General features: G+C 39.5%; 1 protein-coding gene across 6 annotated transcripts in view; it reads left to right on the top strand.

The window, feature by feature from the left end:
* The first annotated feature begins 2,356 nt into the window (after positions 1–2,356).
* The window catches only part of SPATA7 (spermatogenesis associated 7), a 35,780-nt gene continuing 14,881 nt past the window's right edge, over positions 2,357–23,255 (top strand). For 3 of the 6 annotated variants that reach the window (XM_070378412.1, XM_070378409.1, XM_070378408.1), the window contains exons 1-5: positions 2,358–2,546; positions 8,336–8,410; positions 10,472–10,567; positions 13,482–13,529; positions 16,876–17,003. In XM_070378412.1, the coding sequence (XP_070234513.1) occupies positions 2,528–2,546; positions 8,336–8,410; positions 10,472–10,567; positions 13,482–13,529; positions 16,876–17,003 (366 nt within the window). In that variant the 5' untranslated portion in view covers positions 2,358–2,527. The other 3 variants (XM_070378413.1, XM_070378410.1, XM_070378411.1) reach the window with 3 other exon arrangements.

The following is a 23,255-nucleotide window of genomic DNA, read 5'->3' as shown; positions in this document are numbered from 1 at the left end:
ATTCAACAAAAAGTCTCAGGAACGTCTGTGCTCCAAGGACATTGCAGTTGGTGGTGACTCCCCATTGGAAGCGTGTTCCTGGGAGCGAACTCGACAATAAACCCAGGCCAGCTGCACACATTTACCCATGATCAGGGTTATCTCTGGGGATAGCAACCAGAAAGGATCTTCTCTCTCTTTTTTATACAGAGTGAAGACAAAGGATAATTAAATTAACTATCATAAAGGGACTTATGATAATATGTTCTCTGCTATGGTTGGAAAGAAGAGGACTCTCTCATGCACTTCTTGAAAGAACTGGAACAAAATACTTAGAAATCATGAAATGAGGATGGTTTCAGTTGAAGTTGGCTACCAAGCAATGTAGTCTTCACAAGCCTCATTTTGTTGTCTTTCAATCGTGGAACCCCTTTGCTTTTGGAAGCCAAAATTTACTTTTGATACCCAAAGGCTACTTTCACAAGAGAAACTGGCATCACCCTTGAGTGAGTCAGGTCACTGTGTTGCCTCTCCCAGGGGTGTTTGCCCTTTATGCTTCAGTTCTAATCCAATTTAACAAATGCTTACTGGAGGTCTAGTATATGCAAGATATTTTCCAGATGCTAGTAATGGAATAAAAGGCTTCCTGTTCTTAGCGATTTCAAGCATTAATGAGTAGGTAGGCAAGAGTGTCATTGTTCTCTAGGTAACACCTGACTCTCTGCCCCTCACTTCAGTCGCTCAGTCGTGTCCGACTCTCTGCGACTGCAGCGAAGTCCAGGGACTGCAGCATGCCCTGTAGCCCTGGGTGTCCTGCCCCTGTACCCTTCTAAATGACTTTTCGTCGTTGGGGCCACAGAACCGTCACACACTTCCACATTTCTCAATTCTGAATCTAATTTTCTCCTTTCCCTGGAGTCTTAGAAAATCAGGAGTCCAGGTGAATTTCTGGCTATAGATACACCTTTCCTTTTCATAATGTTCCTAATTTACTCCTCTGTGCCTGAATTCCCCTTCTGAGACAAAAGTCTTAAAAGAGAGAAAACTGTTATTTGCTGAACACCTCGTTCTGCCAGGCACTGCATGTGTTAATCCTTACAACTACAAAGTTGGTACCATCTCTTACATCTTAGACAAGGGGCTTCAGGCTTGGAGAGGTTTACAAAGCAACTCAAGAGATGTAGGAACTCATTGCAGCAGAAAACTCACAATCAGACGTTCCACATGTCTGCCTTCAAAGACAGTACTTTTGCCATTACAGAAGAGATGGTGGGGGGTGGGGTGCAATTTTGCGTCTCAGAGGACCTTTGGCAACAGCTGGGGACCTTTCCTGGCACAACCAGGAGTGGAATGGGTGGGCTGCTACTGCCATGCAGTGTGCAGAGGTCAAGGCTCGCTGCTGAACACCCCGCACTGCACAGGACAGCCCAACAATCATGCATCCAGCCCGGAATGTCCGTAGACCTGCTGCGGACAAGGACACGTTACAGAACGCTGCCCGGCCCCAATCTGTCCTCACGTCCAAGGATTCAAAAGTAACTCCTTCGAAATTAAACAAATTGTGGAAAGCCACGGATAATTCAACGCCTTGTTCACGCTACAACTCTCTTCCATAATAAAGGAAAACTGATGACTTAAGATTTTATTATTATTTTTAATATAAATTTATTTATTTTCATTGGAGGCTAATTACTTTACAATATTGTATTGGTTTTGCCATACATCGACATGAATCCGCCACGGGTGTACACAAAAAGGCGGAAGGTGGTGGTGAAAGAGGAGGGGGTGGGGGGAAGCTCAGGAAGCAGAAAGGAAATGTGAAGTGATTACTGGGATTAAGAATTAAGATAATATGTAGATGCTTTTCATCCCCAGGATTTTCACCAATCCAAATGTTCAAGTACTGCTGCTGCTTGTAAATTTATTTTGGGCTTCCTTGGTGGCTCAGATGGTAAAGCGTCTGCCTGCAATGCGGGAGACCGGAGTTCGATCCTTGCGTCGAGAAGAAATGCAAACTGATTATTGGGGTTAAGACTTAAAATAATACGTAGATGCTTTTCATACCCAGGATGTTCACTAATCCAAATGTTCAAGTACTGCTTGGAAATCTAATCATCTGGAGCCGGTTAAATGTGACCCTTAGCTCAACCAACAATTCTTTCCGGGACCCAGGGGACACGGACGCCCGATGAGGCCGGCATGTCTTCCCGCTCGTCCCGCAGCGACAAGGCCTGCCGGGTGCTGGGCGCGGAGTCCCGACGGGCAGCAGAGCCGCGCGTCCCGACTTCCTCCGCTCCCCTCTCGAGACCGGGGGGACAGGGCCGCGGGGGCGCGTCCCTGCGCGGTGACGTCACAATCCGGCGCCTCGGGGCCCTCCCTCAGCCGCCCGCCGCGCGTCAGTCTCCGGCCGCCTCCGCCACTGCGCCGCGCCGCCCCGCCCTCCGGCTGCCTCTCGCCGAACCTCTGCCGCGGGGAGCCGGCCCGGCCCCTGGAAGGGCCGAAGGGGACGCCGCAAGTCCCCGCGGTGTGGCCGCAGGAGAGCCCGAGCATGGACGCCAGCCGGAGAGGTAAAGGGCCGCCGTCGCGGGCGCCCGCCGGCTGCCCGGCCCCCTCAGGTGTGGGGTCGGCGTCGCTGCCGCGCGCGCGCGCTCCCGGGCCCCTGCTTGGTCGTCAGCGTGGCCTCCGAGCCCTCCACAAGCTGTCTAGGCCTCTCGCCGCTGAGGAAGCCTTGCGTGCGGGCTCCCCAGGTGCGCTTGTTGGCTCAGAGTTTGTTACTCCGGCCTCGGGAGGCCCTGTCCCCCTGAAGTCGGGCGGAGGCAGACCCCCCCTGAGCCCCGAATCAAGTCCTCCCCTCGCCCCCTGCACTTAGGGGTGAGCTTCGGTCTCTTCATCTCGATCGTGGTTGTAAAAACACCCATGTCTTGGAGCTCTTGAGGATTAAATGCAGATAATACCTACAAAGCTCTTGGCACACTGTTAACAGTGTGTACTTAGGCAATACAAAATCCTCCATACGGTAACCCCGCCCCCAGCCCCGCCCCCAAACTACACGGTAACCCAGGAACTCTCCAACCTCACAGTGAATATTGATTGCCTAGGAATCGTGTTAAAAATGCAGGTCTTGACGGAGGGGCTGAGATTACGCATTTCGAATGAGCTTCCAAATGATGTAGTGTTACTGGCTACAGTTTCAGTAGCAAAGAACTAAGCCATTTTCACTATGTATACTTGCACTTGACTGAATACTCTGGGTTAAAATGGGCATCACTGTGGAACAGTTGGAACCATGTAACTAACTCTCTAGAGTCAGCCCAACCCAAATAGTTTGCATCTTCACACTTTGTGAGCAGGGCAGATAAGGCAGTCTTCAGGCTTCTCCCAATTCAGTGTTCGCATCTATTTTAAATTATACCTTTAAACCAAGCTGCCAGATGGTTCCTAGCAATGTCTTGCTTTGCATACAAGTGTGCCTTTATTATGTAGTCATCGATCAAAATAAGTGCTGTTCTGAATGTAGGAGATAATTATTCATTGATCAGCAAGCTGTATTTTCTGACAGTTTACTATCTAAGTTCCAGAAAAAGCAAACAAAAATACGTTTATGGTTTTCAAAAGTTTTACCACAGAAGCTAACATGACTCTTGCTGTATACTGGAAACTATTCCGAAATTATGTCGAGTTTTAATGCACAAAACATCTTGTACATTGATTTCATGGTGAATAAATGAAAAAAATCATAAATAACTTCCCAAGGTCCCAGTAAGTGACACAACAGACTTTCAATCCAGGTATGATAAAGCAAAACCTTAGAGCAACTTAACTATCTCATGGTAGAAATGGGAGCATGGGAAAGGATATATGTAAAAAGTAGAGTATCATAGACTTAGTAAGTCTATTTGTTAATTAGGTTGTTTTTAAAATGAGGTTCATGTAAAAAAAAGTAAAAAGGTTTCTGTTTTTATAACTTACCCAATTTAACTAGCTCCATTTTTAGGACATTATATAATGTTTGATACATATAGTATCAAACATTGCTTTTTATTGAGCTTTTAAGAAAAATGTAATACTCAACAGAGATCTGAGGTAATTGTTAATAGAAAACCATAAATAAATTTAGCTAGAGCTAAAATACCTAAGAAGACATGGAACAATGGACTGGTTTAAAATTGAAAAGGAGTGTGACAAGGCTGTATATTGTCACCCTGCTTATTTAACTTATATGCAGGGTTTTTGAAGTCCAAACCCCTTCCCTCAGAATAGGACCCTTAAAGAGCTAATTAAGTTAAAATGAGGTGGTTAGAGTTGCTCTAGTCCCACCTGGGGGCTTCCCAGGCAGTGCTGAAAGTGAGAGTGTTAGTCACTCAGTCTTGTCCGACTCTTTGGAGCCCCATGGACTATAGCCCACCAGGGTCCTCTGACCATGAAATATATACAGAGTACATTATGTGAAATGCCAGGCTGGATGAATCACAAGCTGGAATCAAGATTGCTGGGAGAAATATCAACAACCTCAGATATGCAGATGATACCACTCTAATGGCAGAAAGTGAAGAGAAACTAAAGACTTGCCTCTTGATTAGGGTGAAAGAGGAGAGTGAAAACTCAACATTCAAAAAACTAATATCATGGCATCTGGTCCCTTCACTTCATAACAAATAGAAAGGCGGGAAAGTAGAAGCAGTGACAGGTTTTCTTTTCTTGGGCTCCAAAATCACTGTGAACAGTGACTGCAGCCATGAAGTTAAAAAATGCTTGCTCTTTGGAAGAAAAGTCATGACAAACCTAGACGGTACATTAAAAAGCAGAGACATCATTTTGTCGACAAAGGTACATATAGTCAAAGCTATGTAGTCATGTATGGATGTGAGAATTGGACCATAAAGATGGTTGAGTGCTGAAGAATTCATACTTTCAAACTGTGGTGCTGGAGAAGACTTGAGAGTTCCTTGGTCTGCAAGGAGATCAAACCAGTCAATCCTAAAGGAAATCAACCCTGAATATTATTGGAAGGACTGATGCTGAAGTTCTAATACTTTGGCCACCTGATGCAAAGAGCCAGCTCAGTGGAAAAGACCCTGATGCTGGGAAGGAAGGAAAGCAAAAGGAGAAGCGGGCAACAGAGGATGAGATGGTTGGATGGCATCACCGACTCCATGGACATGAGTTTGAGCAAGCTCCAGGAGATGGTGAGGGACAAGGAAGCCTAACGTGCTGCAGTCCTTGGGATCACAAAGAGTTGGACATAATTTAGCGACTGAACAACAAAATGCACCTTTTAAATTGATTAGATTTCATTACCTCTGATGATTTTAAGAGCACAGGGTACTAAGACATCTAAAGTTATTTATCTTTTATTGTTTATGGCCTCTGACATTGTGCTCTCTCACTTCTCTGTATATACCTGCTTTTTCTTTTTCTGTGAACTGTAGGGAAACACATTCATTAGGAAGGAACTTGGAAGGAATAAACTGCATACAGGGAATAAACTACATACTTCTTAGCCTGTTTCATATGGTATAGTAGTAGCATGGAGCATGATGTGAGTACTAAGCAATTTATATTGATCAGGACAGTGTAATGGTTAAGACTCAGGAGCCAGACTGCTGAGGTCTTGCTGCTGAGGTCTTGGGCAAATGACATGTCTTACCTCTTTGTGCTTCACCTATACAGTGTGAGTAATGATAGTACCAATCTCATAGGATTGTTTTAAGGATTAAGTGAGTTTCTAGCTACAAAGTGGTTAAAAGGTTGCCAGGTACACTTAACAGTATTCAGTAAGTGAATACAAGTGAAGAAATTCAACTCAAATTGGTTTAAGCAAAAGTGGGAATTTTTGAGCTCCTGTGGAGAAGAGTCTAGGGAGGGTAGAGCTTCACACATGGTTATATCCCAGTGCTCAAGCAGTGTTATCAGTGATCTTCTTTGGTCCTGGTTCCACTTACCTCTGTGTAAGTTTCCTTCTCAGGTTCCCATTGCATGGGGCAAGATGGCCACCAGTAGTGTCAGGCCTGTTTATGTTCTAGGGATTTCCTAATAGTTCCAGTAAAAGTCCCAGGACTGTGTCTCATTGTCTGGACTAGGGTCACATAGTCTTTGCTGATTTAGTCACCATAACTGGCCAGTTTGGGATGATATGCGCACCTCCGACAGTGGGATCCTCTTGAACCAGCTAGGCTAAGCGAAGGGAGGAGTGGTTCCTCAAGCAGGTTGAGGTCGTGTTTTCCTCAAAGGGGCACTGGATTCTGGGTGGGCAAAAAGTCAGCAATTTTTTCCTCTGGAGAAATAAGATTTGTTTGAGAGTTTGGTGGTTAGTTTTCTCCTTTTATATTTCTATATGCTCCTTCATGACTGTCTTTACTACCAACTCAAGTGTTACCACCTTGACTTCTCTTGTCCTAAGTAAGTTAATGCTTTTCCTTCTTGCTCTCTGACTTACAGTGTAGATGGAGCTTCTTGGATATTCTTATCTCAGGTGGTTTTTTTGTTTGTTTCACTGTCTTCCAGCAGGATTTGTTCTCTCATCCTGGATTTTAGTTCTACTGACTTGATACCTCTTTTTCTGTTTTCAAACATCCATATTTCTTTCAGACTTTGACTGTGTCTTCCCCACACCTTTATAGCTTATAAAGCAGAATGACCATTTACCCACTTAAAACATGGCTTGGAATACACTATATTTGCTTGTTGAATTCCATTAAACTCTGTGACTCAGCTTTCCTATCTTGGAGGTTACCCTTCAAAACACAATCACTTTTGGGGGACAGAAGTTGTTTTGTGATGAAGTATATATCTAGTTTTCTGATAGCCCATCTTGTCTGAAAGGTGAGACACTGGTGTTAGGGGAGATGCTAGTTTTCTGTACCCCAGTGTTCATTACAGCACTATTTGCAATAGGACATGGAAGCCACCTAGATGTCCATTGACAGATGAATGGATAAAGAAGCTGTGGTACATATATATACAATGGAATATTATTCGGCCATAAAAAGAAACACATTTGAGTCAGTTCTAATGAGGTGGATGAAACTAGAGCTTGTTACACAGAGTGCAGGAAATCAGAGAAACAAATTTTGTGTACTGATGCATATGTATGGAATCTAGAAAGATGGTGCTGATGAAATTATGTGCAGGGCAGCAGTGGAGACGCAGACACAGAGAACAGGCTTGGCATGGCTGGTGGGGGAGGAGGGGAGAGCAGGGTGTGTGGAGAGTGACGTGGAGACACGCATTACCATAGGTGAGATAGACAGCCAACGGGAGTTTGCTGTATGACGCAGGGAACTCAACCAGAGCTCTGTAACAACCTGCTGCTGCTGCTAAGTCGCTTCAGTCGTGTCCGACTCTGTGCGACCCCATAGACGGCAGCCCACCAGGCTCCCCTGTCCCTGGGATTCTCCAGGCAAGAACACTGGAGTGTGTTGCCATTTCCTTCTCCAATGCGTGAAAGTGAAAAGTGAAAGTGAAGTTGCTCAGTCGTGTCCGACTCTTCTCGACCCCATGGACTGCAGCCCACCAGGCTGCTCCGTCCATGGGATTTTCCAGGCAAGAGTCCTGGAGTGGGTCGCCATTGCCTTCTCCACTGTAACAACCTAGAGGGGTGGAATGGGGAGGTTCACAAGTGTATGCCTGTGGCTGATTCATGTTAATGTTTGGCAGTTTACAATTGCATAAAACAATTGTATGATTCATGTTAATGTTTGACAATTTATAATTCTGTACAGCAATTATCCTTCAATTTAAAAATATAAATAAAACATATAAATATATATAAAAAATTAAATATAGGATGTTTAGATAGAATCCAAGCAGGAGGGTAAGTGGATTGGACTAGATGAAGCTTAAGACATCTTTAATCATTAAGTTCTGATATTTTTATGTACTTTTATATAATAATTTTATAAGTTACTAAATTATTCTGTGAGAAGATCACTTTTTAAAAATTATTTTTAAGGACAGACCAGCCTATGATTAACTAAAATAGTTAATATATATATATTAACTCAAAATCTTATTGATTGTATCTCAAAATCATTTAAAAACCAACAGGTCAGTGATTTACGGAATAAAGTCAGTACATTCTCAAGTAACATAATTGATGTGTTTATTATTTTATCGAGTGAAACTTAAATCTCAAGGCAGAACTTTTTAAAAAATAACTTATTTTCTTAAAAAGAAAGCCTTTTATCTATGGCAGCAGGATTTTTATGTGATATATTATTGCTGGTTAGTAATTGAATTGATTGAATAAATTTTAAACAATTTTGGTAAAGATAAGCTTATGATTTTTTATGTGTTCAGTAGTGTCTTTGTCAAAGTTGTGTTTCATTTGTCCTAATTCATGTTTTTTTGTTAAAAGTCAGAGCAACCTCTGTCCTTCCCACATTTGATGCATCATGCCTATTTAAAGGACACTTGAGCACCAAAAGTAATGGTAAGTGAGGTACTTAAAATAGTAAAAGATGGTTAAAAGATTGACCAGTTGTGTTTCCTTTATTTGTAAATTATATAGCATGATGAAAAAATACTTCATTTAATCAGTATTTGAACTTCATACTACTGCTGTGCTGCGCCCAGTCGTGTGCTGCTCTGTACGACCCCATGGACTGTAGCCCGCCAGGCTCCTCTGTCTGTGGGATTTTGCAGGCAAGAGTACTGGAGTGGGCTGCCATTTCCTCCTCCTCCATACTACTACTTAGAATTAAATATTGCAAGAATTCCTGAGACTAGAGAGTGTAGGAGTTCATCCTGCCCTGGATGTGGCCCTGGTCGCCTCCTGCCCACTGTGGCAGCTCCAGCCCAGCTCTTCTGTTGCTGGCAGACTGCCCTGGCTGAAGGTTTGCCTTCCTTGTTAAAATGGTGATTAGCAGGTGGTTAAAGACACAGCACTGAAGAGGAAAAGCCAGGCAGAGAAAAAGAGCACTTGAAAAGTCCATTTTGTATCAGGAACAAACACTTGTCCAGATGGGGCTCTTTATCCAGTTGGAATTTCTGGATCCTCTGAAAGGAAAATCAACATTCTCTAAATCTATATTCTGTAAGATCAAACATCTTAATGTTTTCACATTTTAAGGACTTTAAATTTTAATGTACATTTTAAATATTTTATAATTGTAGCTTAAAATTTTTAAGCCTGGGTTTTTGGTCAAAATAATTGAAAGTCTTTTTTTCCTTATTTACATGAAAAATCTTTGATGCCGATCCTCCAAATGTAAAAGAAGAATCATTTTCAATTACTCACTTATTTCTTGGTAATAAAGCACATATATACACATGGAACTAGAATCATAAACTTCAAAAAATAATTTTTAAATAAAAATTTTGAACTAGTTTTAAAAGATACATAGAAAAACAGACTGAAGAGCAGTATGTCATTTACTAACTTTTTTTTTAAGAATATGTTGCAGAGCTGGTATAGAAACAGTGATTGTAAGTATGAGATTGCTTTGGTTCGCATCCAAACTATGTCCTTTATCAGCTGTGTGACCTTGAAGACGTCACATTCCTGTGCCTCAGTTTTCACATCTATTAAATGGTGATGATAATGACTAAATAAGTCACTGCATGTAAAGAGCTTAGAACAATATATGCATAGTACCTTTTCAGTAAATGTTTTTAGTAGTAGTTGTAGTATCAGTGTCAAGGTTATCATTATTGCATATACTTTTATTATGCATAGAATTTCCATAGAAGGATACACTAAAGAAGTAGCAAAGTTTACTTCTGGGAGAGAACACTTAGGGTCAGGGCAGGAAATTCACTACTTTTCAGTGTATATGCCGTTTTAGCTGCATTTTTTTTAACTACATGTATGTATTATTCTCAAAAACTGTTTAATATTTTTAAAAGTTATGCCTGTGTTTATGTTTATATTTTATATGTTTATACTTGTATATGCATGCTTAATTCTAAGATTTCTTTTAACATTTCAGATGAGGTCAAGAAGTTTAATGTCATCTAATTTCTTTGTGATTGTACTTATCTTAAGGTTGTCCTAATACTTCCAAAAGAATGCAGTGAACCGATTTGTAGGTCTTGTTTTCAGGTATAAAATTAGAAATTTTCGTCTCAGAATAGAATCTTCACCTGTAGGACCTGTTTGATTTCCCAGACCAGTGTATTCAAATGTTAAGCATGATAACAGTATTTTATCATCAGGCAAGCAGCTAAATATTTTTAGTTACGAGATTGACAGCTGTCAATAAGAAATAGTTTTGTAAATGTAATGGTAGGTATCTTCCAAAATCTCGTCCCAAAACTCTCAGGCTTGTAAAACTTAGAAAGGTTTGATTGAACCCAGAGTAGTCAGTAGCTCGTCAGTTGTCATTACAGGATGACAGCCAGGACACAGCATCACAGATACAATGCCAGTGTCTCCATGGTAAAGTTCAGAACATTTTATAAAAATGTACTTAATGCTGAGTAACTTGTTTATCTCATGATGGATTTTAATTAACTTTAAATATATAATGATTAAGTGTGTTTTAATTTTTAGCTTTGTGCACTGACTCCTCCTCTCTCAGACTAAGTACCCTCCAACTGGTCAAGAATCACATGGCTGTTCACTATAATAAAATCCTTTCAGCCAAAGGTAAACATGTGCAAATGTTACTTTCTGTACCCAGTTTAAACCCTTCTCAGCTTCACTTCTAATTTGTGTTAATCTGTAGCAAAAATGAATACATTATGTACCAGTGGGTTTGTGCTTGGTGTAGTAAAGTACCAGCTACAGATTCTATGCACCTAGCAAATTCAGAATGCCATTTATTAACTGTTTGAATCTAATGTCTCTGTTTCATTTTACCTGTGTTATTCCTAATATATTTTTGTGATTGGATGCTGATCTTAATACTGTGATTAGACAGTAATTTATAATCTGTTCTTTTTAACACATTCATTCTTTTACATATTGTCTATGGTGGCTTTTATACTAAAAGGCAGAGTTGACTGATTGTGATGAGGTTCTGTGATCCTGCGAAGCCTGAGAAATGTACTGTCTGTTTTTTCACAGAGCATGTTCACTGACTTCTGGTACAGACCATTTCAGCATTTCAGCAAAAACTTCTCCCTAGTCCTTTGCAGTCACTCTCTTCCCTCCAGTTCCTGGCAACCACTGATCTTTCTTCACTATAGTTTTGCCTTTTCTAGAATTTCATATAAGTGCAATTATACAATATATATCATTTTGGATCTAACTTATTTCAATTAGTTAACACTCTTGAAACTAATCCATGGTCAGTATTTCTTTCTTTTTTTTGCTAAGTAGTATCCATTTAGTGAATATACCATAGTTTGTTTATCGACGTTCACCAGTTGGTGGACATTTGGGTTATCTTGACTCATTTTTGGCTATTAGGAATAAACCTGCTGTAAACATTCATTTAGAATATTTGACCGTATGCTTCCATTTCACCTGGATAAATTTATTTACTAGGAGTGGAACTGTGGGGTAATATAGTAAGTGTATGTTTAAGTTTATAAGAAACTGCCAAACTGTTTTCCAAAGTGGCTGTCGTTTTCGTTTCCATCACTTCCACATCCTCACCAGCACTTCCCATTGGCAGTCCTTTTTTAGCCCCTGGATATGTAATGGTATCTCATAGCATTTTAGTTTGTATTTCCCTCACGCCTGATGATAAGAAGCTCTTTTTTCCTTTTTTTTAAATTGAAGTATAGCTGACATACAGTATTATGTTAGTTTCAGATGTACTACATGGTCATTTGACATTTGCTTATGCTCTGAGATGATCGGAAAGGTGAGTCTACTAACCATCTGTCCCCATAAAAAGTTAATTCCTGTGTTTTTGATTCTTTCCCTTAGGCCATGTATTACTTATTTGTGGCTTACTTATTTCATAAAAGGAGGCTTGTACCTTTTAATCCCCGTCATTTTATTTTGCCCCACATTCTCAGCTTCCTCTTTTTTGCCAACAGCATTTACTCTCTGTATCTGAATCTTTTCATTTTGTTTGTTTTTTCAGATTCCATATATAAATGAGATCATACTGTATTTGTCTTTTTTGTTCAACTTATTTCACTTCCAATAATACCCTCTAGATCCAGTAATATTATAGCAAAACACAAGATTTCATTTTTTGTAGCCAAGTAATGTTTCATTGTGTATATATATCACACCTTGTTTTTCTATTCATCTATCAAAAGATACTTAGATTGCTTCTATATCTTGGCTATTGCAAACAATGCTGCAGTGAACATACAGCATATAGCTTTTCAAATTAGTGTTTAATTTCCTTCAGGTGAATTCGCAGAAGTGGAATTACTGACCCATACGGTAGTTCTATTTGTAACTCTTTGAGGAGCCTCCATACTGTTTTCCATACTGATTGTACCAGTTTAGAATCCCACCAGCAGTGCATGAGGGGGTGCCTTTTCGTTGAGCAACTTTTCTTATTCTTATTTTCCATCTATGTATCTTCTTTGGTGAAATACCTATTTAAATCTTTTGCCCATTTTTTAGAAAATGGGTTGTTTGTCTTCTTAGTGTTAAGTTGTGAGAGTCCTCTTTATATAAATACAGTCCTATGTCAGATACATGTTTTGCAAATATTTTCTCCCAGTCTGTGATTTGTCAATTCATTTTCTTTATTTAAGTTTTTATTATGAAATAACTTTAAACTTAACAGAAAAGTTGCAAAAATAGTACAGAATGTCACAGAAACCCTGCATCTAGCTTTCTCTGATATTAAGATTTTATATAGCTATAGTACAATTATTAAAACCAGAAAATTAATATTGACAGTATACTATTAACTACAGACCTTATTTGAATCTCAGCAGTTTTTCACCAATGTCTTTTACAAAATTTTTTATTTTACCATTTGAATAAAGTTTTTAAAATTTTGGTTAAGTTTTAGCTTCTACACTGTTTCTAATCCATTTTGAATTAGTTTCTGCATAGGGTGTTATATAAGGATCAATTTTTTTGCCTAAAAATGTCCCAAGTACCATTTGTTGAAGAGATTGTCCTTTCCTCATGGAACCGCCTTGGCACTTTTTAAAAGATAATTGACTATATGCAAGGGTCTGATTCTAAACTTACTCTTCAGTTCTGTTGATCGTATGTCTGTTACGACATCACACTGCCACAATCCTTAGCATTACAGTGAGTTTTGAAATCAGATAATGTCACTGCTCTCATTTTGCTCTTTTTTCTCAACTTGTTTTGGGACTCCAGTTACTATATTGAGTGAGTGACACAGGTAGGTTAAGTCAGTGACACTCAGTACATTCGTTTTCCAGTGTTCACTGTTTCACTTTGAATAGTTTGCATTGCTGTGTTCAGATCCACCTGTGTTTCCTTCTGCAGTATCCAGTGAGCTGTTAATTCTAACCAGTGTGTTTTTTATCAAGGATATTTTTCATCTCTAGAAGTAGCATACATATCCAAACAAGTTCTGGAACCTCTTGTGATTTTGACTTTTGATAGTTATTGTCATTTATAAATATTAAGAATAGTATTAAAGCAAGTGATTATTCTCTTTCAGCTGCAGTAGACTGCTCAGTTCCACTAAGCATGAGTGCCAGCATCAAATGTAAGTAATTTTTAACATACTGCCTTTTTAAAAAAAAATACGGTAAACTGCACACACAACTTAAAATGTACCTTCTTCACCATTTTTAAGTCTACAATTCAGTGACGTTAAGCGCATTCTTCTTGTGGTGCAGCCATGACCACTGTCTGTTTCCAGAATTCTTTTCATCTTGGCAGAACTGAAACTCTGCCGGGTTTGTTGGGATCAGTGTATCCAGGGCAACAGCAAGAAGAGCTGCATAGCTGGTGTGAAATGAACCAGCTGAAGAGTGACAGGTGCTGAGGTCATTGAGAAAGGTCAGAGAGGTGCAGACCACGCGGGGTTTGGCCACGTGCAGGCACTGGGGCTTTCACTCTAAATGACACTGGAAGACATTAGAAGGCCTTGAGTAGAGGAAGAGGAATAGCCAGTTTCACTTTAAAAGTGTTTCTCTGGCTGCTAAGTTGAGAATAGTCTACAAGGGGCAATGGTAAAAGCAGAGTGACTAGTTGGGAAACTAATTCAAGTGAGAAATACTGGTGGCTTGGATCAGAGTGCTTGTGAGTAGAGGGTGTGTGTGTGCACATGCTCAGTCACTCAGTCCTGTCGAACTTTTTGCGACCCCCATGGTCTGTAACCCACTAGGCTTGTCTGTCCATAGGATACTAATTGTGCTTGTAAGCAGAGGGAGTATGAAATGGCTTGATTCTGGAAACTTTTCAGATGTCTGTCAACAGTATTTCCTGATGAACTGGATGTAGATAGAATATGAGAGAAAAAGAGGAGTGAGTTAAAGATGACTCCCAGTGCTAAAAAGACAAGAGTTATAATTCACTGACGTTGGAAATATAATAGGAAGGTATTTAGGGGAGGAAGTGAATCAAGTGAATCGAGAATTCAATCTTGGTCATTATAAGTTAAAAATAAATGCCTATTAGAAATCCAAGTGGAGATGCTGAGGAGGCAGTTGGAATGCAAAGCCTGGAGCTCAGGAGGAGGCTCCAGGGTGGAGATAAACACTCAGGAGTTGGCAGCATACATGGTATACTTACAGAGGTTTTGTTTTTAGAATTGAGACTTAGTGCTTATTTATCCCATGATACTTTCTGCCTGCAGTCAGTTGAGACAGTTTTCTTTATGATCACGTAAATGAAAAAAATTGTGATGTCTAGAAGAACCGCAAAGATTGTCATCACCACATTGAAGTATAGTTGATAATCATTCCTTTGTGTGTAACATAGCTGATGTGCATTCTCATCAGTACAAACTGACTTAGAAATAGGCTTTATAGTAGACGTATTTTCAGAAAGAAATGTCTCTGGTCTTGAGTCATGTCTGTTTTTATAGTCTTCTGTCAAAGCAGACAACTGAATTGATAGTTTCAGTCGGTGTCTGAATTAGGATGTCTCTATACTTTGTTGAATTGTTTAAGTAATTCCATATTCTAATGCATTAGAAAGGCTTTCCTTTTTATGTGTTTAGTTTTTGGCTGTGCGTGGGCTTTTTCCAGGTGCGGTGAGCAGGGGCTGCTCTCAGCGGGGCGCTCGGGCTTCCCTTTGCTGTGGAGCACAAGCTCCGTCGTTGTGGCACGTGGGCTGAGTTGCCCTGCTGCATGTGGAATCTTCCTGGGCCGGAGGCTGAACCTGTGTCGTCTGTCTTGGCGGCAGATTCTTAACCATTGGACCAGCAGGGAAGTTCCAAGAAAGGCTTTACCTTTTATGGCAGTTTTATTGACAAAGAATTTTCATACCATAGAATTTATGGATTTTTACTAAGTTTACAAAATTGTGCAGTCATCACTACAAACCAGTTTTAGAATATTTTCATCATCTTAAGAAGATCCCCAAAATGGTAGCTTTGCAGCTGCTTCCTCATCCCACTCCAAGACTTGAAAGCTGTTAATCTGTTTTCTTTCCCTGTACATCTGTTTATCAGTCGATTGACACTTTTGCTGTTTGTTCTTTGACCATAATAAATAGTGCTTCTGTGAACATTCATGTACAAGTCTTGTGTACGAATGTAAAGTTTCATTCCTCTTGAGTATATACCTGAGAATGGCCTTAAAAGTACAGTTAACTTTTTAAGAGACTCCCGAACTGTTTTCTGAAGTGACCATAACCATTTTACATTCTTGCGCCCGACATATTAGGATTTCAGTTACTCCGTATCCTTGCTAACACATTATTGACTCCTTTTTTGATTAATAACCATTTTAGAGTATGAAGTACTATCTCGTGATTTTAATTTGCATTTTCCTCATGATTAATGATGTAGAACATTTTTATATGCTTATTGGCCATTTGTATTAAATGTATCTTTAGTAAAGGTCTTTTCAAATGTTTTGTCCCATTTTCCCCCCAAATCAGGGTGATTTGAAACTTGAAATTATCTTGTCTATCAAGTTGAGATACATTCCAATTAAAAAGCATATGTTAAATTTAAAATTTTACATGAAAATACAAGTCATTTAATTTATGGTTAGACTCTTTAAATCTTTTATTTTTGGCTGCACTGGGTCCTCATTGCTTTGTGCAGACGTTCTTTAGTTGCCGCGAACAGAGGCTACTCTTCGTTGCTGAGCGCAGGCTTCTCCTTGCGACGGCTTCTCTTGTAGAGCCCAGGCTCTAGGCCCTTGGGCTTCAGTGGGTGTTGCTCACGGGCTCAGTAGGTACAGCTCGCGGGCTCTAGATACAGGCTCAGTGGCCGTGATGCACAGGCTTAGTTGTTCTGTGATGGAATCCTCCCGGGCCAGCTCAAACCCATGTCCCTGTATTGGCAGGCCGATCGTTAGCCACGGGGCCACCAAGAAAGTCCCTCACCTTCTTTTAAACTCTGAAACTGGACTAGCTTTCATTTTGCTGTTTTTCAGTCTTTGAAAATGACTCAGTACCTGACTTAAAGCTCACTACGATGTGAAACCACTTTTTTGGTTTGTATTTGCAAATGAATAGCAGTTAAGAAAAATGGAAGTCAGTTATCCTAATTAAAAATAATATTTTAAAATTTAATGTCATTTTTGGTCATATAAAACTTAAATTTTTATAACATGATGATATTGTCAATAGTATTTCATTTGTAGGGGAGTATATGAATGAATTCAAGCTCTGCATTTCTAACCTTTGTGTATCTATATCTGCTAGCAGTTGTTCCCTTGAGCCCTTAGGCTTAATCAGTTTGTCATATCTTGTTTGTGCTCTTTGAATAGTTAATCCATTTGAAGTTTCAGAAAACCATATGGATTTTTATTTACATATCAGTAGTGTAAACATTTTTAGCAAGAAAAAAAGTACTCTTTCTTGGTCTTCAATCATCAAAAAATTATTTTTTCTATTTTACTCTGTACTTCAAAAGAATTTTTTCCCCTCAGATGCAGACCAACAGCGAAGAGAGAAACTCAAAAAGGAATTAGCAAGGTGTGGGAGGGGGCTGAAATTTACTAAGACTACAGTGCATCCTAAAAGTCATTCCAGGTCATTACTTAACGCTCTACAAAAGGTAAGACAGCATTTTTACCTTTTCACAGTAAATGTTTCTAAGGTACTTCATTGATGATGCAACCTGTTTTTGATAGTGTTTGCTATAGGTCAGAATTGGTAGCCTTTCCTGTAAACAGTCAAATGGTAAATGTTTTAGGCTTTCCAGGCCACGCAGCGTCTGTTGCAACTGTGGCGCCACTGGAAAGTGCTGCAGACAGTATTTAGATGAATGGGCATCGCTTTGTCCCAGTCAGCCATTATTAACAGAAAAAGGGGGTGGGCCAGATTTGATCTGTAGGGGGTATAGTTTGCTGTCCACTGCTTTAGGTTTTTTGTGATACCCTTTATCATCTGATTAAGCAAGCTCTTTTCAATTCCTCATTGCTTAGAGAATTTTCTTCCTTTTTCATGAATATATGTTAATTTTATCAGCTGCTTTTTCTGCATTTTTTGAAATGGTGGTGCAGTTTTTCTTTCTAATCTATTTCAAATATAGTGAATTCAAATTGAGTTTCTAATGTTAAATCAGTTTTGCATCCTTAGTATAAATATAGCTTTGTCATGATATATTACCTTTTTTTTACACATTACTAAATACAGTTGCTAACATGTTGTTTAGGATTTTAGCATCTGTGTCCATGATTGATATTGACCTGTCATTTTCCCTTTTCTACTACGTCAGGTTTTGCTAGCCTCCTAAAATAAACTGGGTGCTACTTCCTCTTTTTCCATGCTCTAGAGTGGTTTATGTAAGTTTGTAACTATTTGTTCCTTGAATTTGATGGATTTCAACATTAAAATTATTTGAGCCTAGAGTTTTCTTTGTGAGATTTTTGACTGATTCAATTTTTGAAATCGTTATAGAACTATTTTCATAATTTGTACATATGTAGAAAGTTGTCCATTTCATCTAAATTTTCAAATTCTTGGTATAGACTTGCTCATAATCTCTTAAATCATATCATAATCTCTCTTGAATATGTATTATTTCTTCTTCTTATCTTAATATTGCTTATTTTTGCCTTCTTCTTTTCTTTATTATTCTCACCAGAGATTTGTCAGTATTATTCATCTTTTTAAGGACATATTTTTACTCTGTTGATCCTTTGATAATTTGCTTTCTAGTTCAGTAATGTTTATGCTTATCTTTACTCTCCTCTTTTGGCTTTCATTGAGTTTGTGTTGCAGTATTTTTTCTGCATTTGTTTAGCTTATTTTCAGCCTCACTTCTTTTGCATGAACATTTAAGGCTCTGTATTTTTCTCCAGGTACTACTTTAGCTGCATTCCTCAAGTTTTGATATGTGGTATTTTTATTGCAGTTTAATTCAAAGCATTTTATAGTTTCCATTATAATTTTTTCTTTAACTCATTGTCTTTTAGAAGTGTTCCTTAATCTCTATGTCTGTTTTTTCTCCTGGTTTTCTGTTTGCTACAGATTGCTAGCCTAATTATATTTTGATCAGGGCACATCTTTTTGATACTCATTTCTTGAAATCTGTTGAGATTTGTTTTATGTCCCAGAAGGTGGACAATTTTTTTTAATGCACTGGCGTTATGCGTTTGAAAAGCAAATATGTTTTATAGCTCTGTGCAGCGTTGAATAGATAGTGTATCCATTAGATTAAGGTTTATATACTGTAGATGTTCAAATCCTATTGTTTTTTTGTCTGATTAGTCTGTCGTAATTACATATTTAGGTATTTCTCAAAAAATTAGCACTATCAATTTTTGTTTTATATATTTCAGTCTGTATAATTACATACAGACAGACTTGTTCTTATTTAGTTGCTATCATGTCAGACTCTCTTGCAACACCATGGACTGTAGCCCAGCAGGCTCATTCTGTCCTTAGGATTTCCCAGGCAAGAATACTAGAGCAGGTTGCCATTTCCCTATCCAGGGGATCTTCCCAACCCAGGGATCAAACCCACATATTCTGCACTGGCAGGCAAGTTCTGGACCACTGAGCCACCAGGGGAGCCCGCATAGACCTAGACTTGGAGATGATATATTTTCTTGGTGAATCAGACCTGTTGTCACTGTGCTTTGAATTTCTTTACCTTGATGCTTTTAATGTTAATATTGAAGTGTTTTCTGATAGTAATATGGTTAAATTAGCCTTCATTTCGTTGGTATTCCTTTGGTACATCTTCCTCCATTTTTTAATCCTAGTAGTTTAGGTAGTTCAGATTATTCACTGATAATTTTTATTCTTTAAAGTGAAGCGCTTTGTATATTTTTATTTCTTCCTTCTTGTGTACTTTCTGTTTGACCCACGGTAGTAGGCAGGCTTCTGAGCCCCACAGTGACGCCTGTGTTTAAACAATCCCCTCCTCTTGCATGTAGGCAGGACCTGTAACTTGCTTCTAACCCATGGCGTGTGGCAGAGGTGATGGGATATCACTTCCATAGTTGTTAATGGCAAAGTGGAGGGAACTTCCCCCTGTGACTGAGAGAAAGAGAAACAGGTCAGGGAGTAATTTCTGTAGTGGTTGCTGTTCCCCTCTCCTAGCCATGTCAAAGAAACAAGAGGAAGGGGCTCTTTGTGCTCCTCCCCGAGAGCTTTTGGTGTGGTTTCTAGAGGAAAAGACTTGCAAGCAGGTCCAGACTCCCCAGGTCTCAGGCTTCGTGCACCTGCACTGGTCTGCACTCAGTCTCAGCAGTTAGCTGAAGCCGCCTAGCGCAGTCTTCTTACCAGCGTGTGTGCCCTTCAGCAGCTTCCGTCGCGGACACGCACGTGCTCTGGCCCTGTTTCCCCCTGCAGAGGCCTGTCTCACTGTGGGTTTCAGGTTAGTTGTTTGCTCTGTGACCCTTTTTCTTGTTGAAACTGAGAGCTATGTTTTTACCGTTTCTTAGCTGAAACTGCAAGTCTTTGTGCGTATGGGATGGTCTCTTTAAACTTTTTAATTTTGAAGATTTTTAGCATCTGTAAAGACAGCGGTATAATGAACCCACATGTTCTTGTCCCCCAAGTGCAGCCATGATCAGTTCAGGGCCAGACTTACTTCACATATAGCCTCATTCACTGCCTCCTTCCCAGATTATTTTGATGCAAATACCAGATATATATTTTTTATCTGTAAATATTTCTAAATGTATCTGAAAAACCACCATACCATTATTGTGCCTTTAATTAATAATTCCTTGATATCATCAAATATCTACTGTTCAGATTTCCCCATTGTCTCTTTCTTTTTAGTTTGTTAGAATTGGCATCTAAATAATTTCAACTAATTGATAAATTTCTTTTAATCTCTCTTCCTCTCGTCTTTTTATCCCACTGCAATTTAGGTGTTGGGAAAAACCGAGTCATTTGTCTTGGTTTAGGGTTTCTGTGGACCATCTGGGTAATGCAGATTTAGACTGCAATCTTGTATGGAAGCAGCATATGATTTCAGATTCTCAAAGGCCAGTGTTCCCTCACTGCCGGTGCTAAGAGAGGCAGGTTTCCTTGCAGGTCACTCCCTGGGGTGTAGCTGTGGAGAGGACCCAGATTTGTGAGCATAGTCCCCTAGGCTGTCTGGATGAGGCCCTGGGCTTTGTTTCCTGGCCCTAGCAATAACATCACCTGTTGCTAAAAGCCGCTGCCACAGCTGCCCTTCCTAGGCACCGAGCGGCGTCTTTTAACTCCAGCTCTTGAAGGCATTGTGCATGAGGGTGTGACATGTCAGCAGGCAGGGGGCGTGAGTAAGAGCATTTGTAAGTTAGCAGTGAACCTGGGTCCTTTTTATGTGAGGAGTGTGGGGGAATCAGAGACCACCTCTTAGTTGGGAAGTTATGTCGTCATATTGACTCATTATGTGACAGTTTACAGTATGGGGAGGGCTTCCCTAGTGGCTCAAATAGTAAAGAATCTGCCTGCAACGCAGGAAACCCAGGTTCAGTCCCTGGGTTGGGAAGATTGCCTGGAGAATCCCATGGATAGAGGAGTCTGGAGGGCTGCAAAGAGTTGGACATGACTGCGACTTTCACTCACTGCAGTGTGGGGAAGAAATGATTAAGACATGGTACATAAGACAGCAGAAGGAGCCCAAGGAATGTAAAGTAGAATCCCCAGGACTTGGTGACTGACTCGATGAAAAGCAAGAGGCAGGAATTACAGAATTCTCAGGTTTCTGGTTGGGGCAACGAAGAGGATGGTGCTCATTCACTGAAAGAATAACAGGACGAAGTGCAGGGTTTTTTTTTTTGGGGGGGGGTGGGGGAGGCAGATAATATAAAGTATGAGTTTACTTGTTTGGACCTGCTTGATTTGAGATGCCTTTGGAACATTTAATATATTCAGTAGAGAGTTGGATAGAAGTATCTGTGTCATGAAAGAGGTGTGGGCTGAAAATAGATTTGGGAGTCATCAGGAGAGCTGTAACTACGTTGAAGAGCCCCCAAGGCTGTCACACTGATTAAAAAGGACTAGAAAAAGAGCCTCTTCCTTTAGAGTAAACCGACTGTACACTGCACCATCTGGGAATATGTTCATCAACATTTGACTCATGTATGTATTTTCATATTTAGTGACTGTATTTTTAAACTGAAAATTTTAAATCCATTTCTATTATCTAGCGTTTTGAATATCAATTAATAATTATATTTTGAGGTAAGAGTGGGACTTGTTGAAAACAAAACATATAATTAAGTCTATAAATATAGGACTTTTTCATTAATTTTTTCTTTAGTCATTGTAACCCTGTAACTTTCTTTCTCTAAAAAGTTAGTTCATTATTCTTTTATATAGGTATATTTTTTTACTCCATTTAGACTTCATAGTAATTTGCAATTCACTTACATTTTTATAAAACTTGATAAATATTTCAGTTCAGTTCAGTTCAGTTGCTCAGTTGTATCCGAGTCTTTGCGACCCCATGAATCGCAGCACGCCAGGCCTCCCTGTCCATCACCAACTCCCGGAGTTCACCCAAACCCACGTCCATCGAGTCGGTGATGCCATCCAGCCATGTCATCCTCTGTCATCCCCTTCTCCTCCTGCCCCCAATCCCTCCCAGCATCAGAGTCTTTTCCAATGAGTCAACTCTTCGCATGAGGTGGCCAAAGTACTGGAGTTTCAGCTTCAGCATCATTCCTTCCAAAGAACACCCAGGGCTGATCTCCTTCAGAATGGACTGGTTGGATCTCCTTGCAGCCCAAGGGACTCTCAAGAGTCTCCTCCAACACCACAGTTCAAAAGCATCAATTCTTTGGCACTCAGCTTTCTTCACAGTCCAACTCTCACATCCATACATGACCACAGGAAAAACCATAGCCTTGACTAGACGGACCTTTGTTGGCAAAGTAATGTCTCTGCTTTTGAATATGCTATCTAGGTTGGTCATAACTTTCCTTCCAAGGAGCAAGCGTCTTTTAATTTCATGGCTGCAATCACAATCTGCAGTGATTTTGATAAATATTTAGGTGCATTTAAATTAAAATTATCATCTGAGGCATAATATTTTGATAATTAGATGGGTTTTATGGGTAATAGATGCCTGTGGTTATAATCTGCATTTACTGAAAAGTTTGCTACAATTAAAAAGAAAGTGGTAACTTTAGCCTGTGGACATACTAGCTATTTATATACATGAGATCAAGTAATCAAAAACCTTTTCTTTAATTTCCCACACTCTTAATATGGGTAACTTTTTTTCTCGCACATATTGACTCAAATGCTGTCACCTCAGATACTTAAGTCTGCACCCTGTGCTCCACACACAGATGTTCACATTCACTCACACCACTGGTGTAGCACGTACTGTGTGCTCTTAAGATTAGTTGAATATATGAATGTGATTATGTTCTTAAATAAATGTACTTTAAAAGCACTGTAAAACAACAAAAATGAGCTGTTGGTTTGTCTTATAAAATACAATTTGAAGCTTTTTGCAAAACAAGTGTAATCAAATTTTTAAATTGCACCCATCCTGTTCCACACTTGAATTGGTTCCTTAACTGTTTTAAAACCTGACAGTTGGCAAATGTCTGTATACTGTTTTTTCTGACATTATCCCTGAAAAAAATTGATTTAATACTCAGTTGTTCTGTGATTATAAAATTGACATAAAAACGTGTTTCTGTAAACTTTCAATAATTATCACTTTGTATAAATTCTTAAATCACAGAAACAGTTTATAACAAATTGCACTAAACTAGAAAGTGACAGTGGTCAGATTATCACCAGAATTTTTTCCCATTGACATATAATTGATGAGCCCTTTTCTGATTTTAGAACTTTACAGTGATTTGCTATTTTAATTTCGGTGAATTTACCAGTGTGTTAC

Source organism: Bos mutus, chromosome 10 (genome assembly GCF_027580195.1).
Source record: "Bos mutus isolate GX-2022 chromosome 10, NWIPB_WYAK_1.1, whole genome shotgun sequence".
Taxonomy (NCBI): Eukaryota; Metazoa; Chordata; class Mammalia; order Artiodactyla; family Bovidae; genus Bos; species Bos mutus.
The sequence above is the reverse complement of the archived record's forward strand: the minus strand, read 5'-3'. Positions and strand labels throughout refer to the sequence as shown.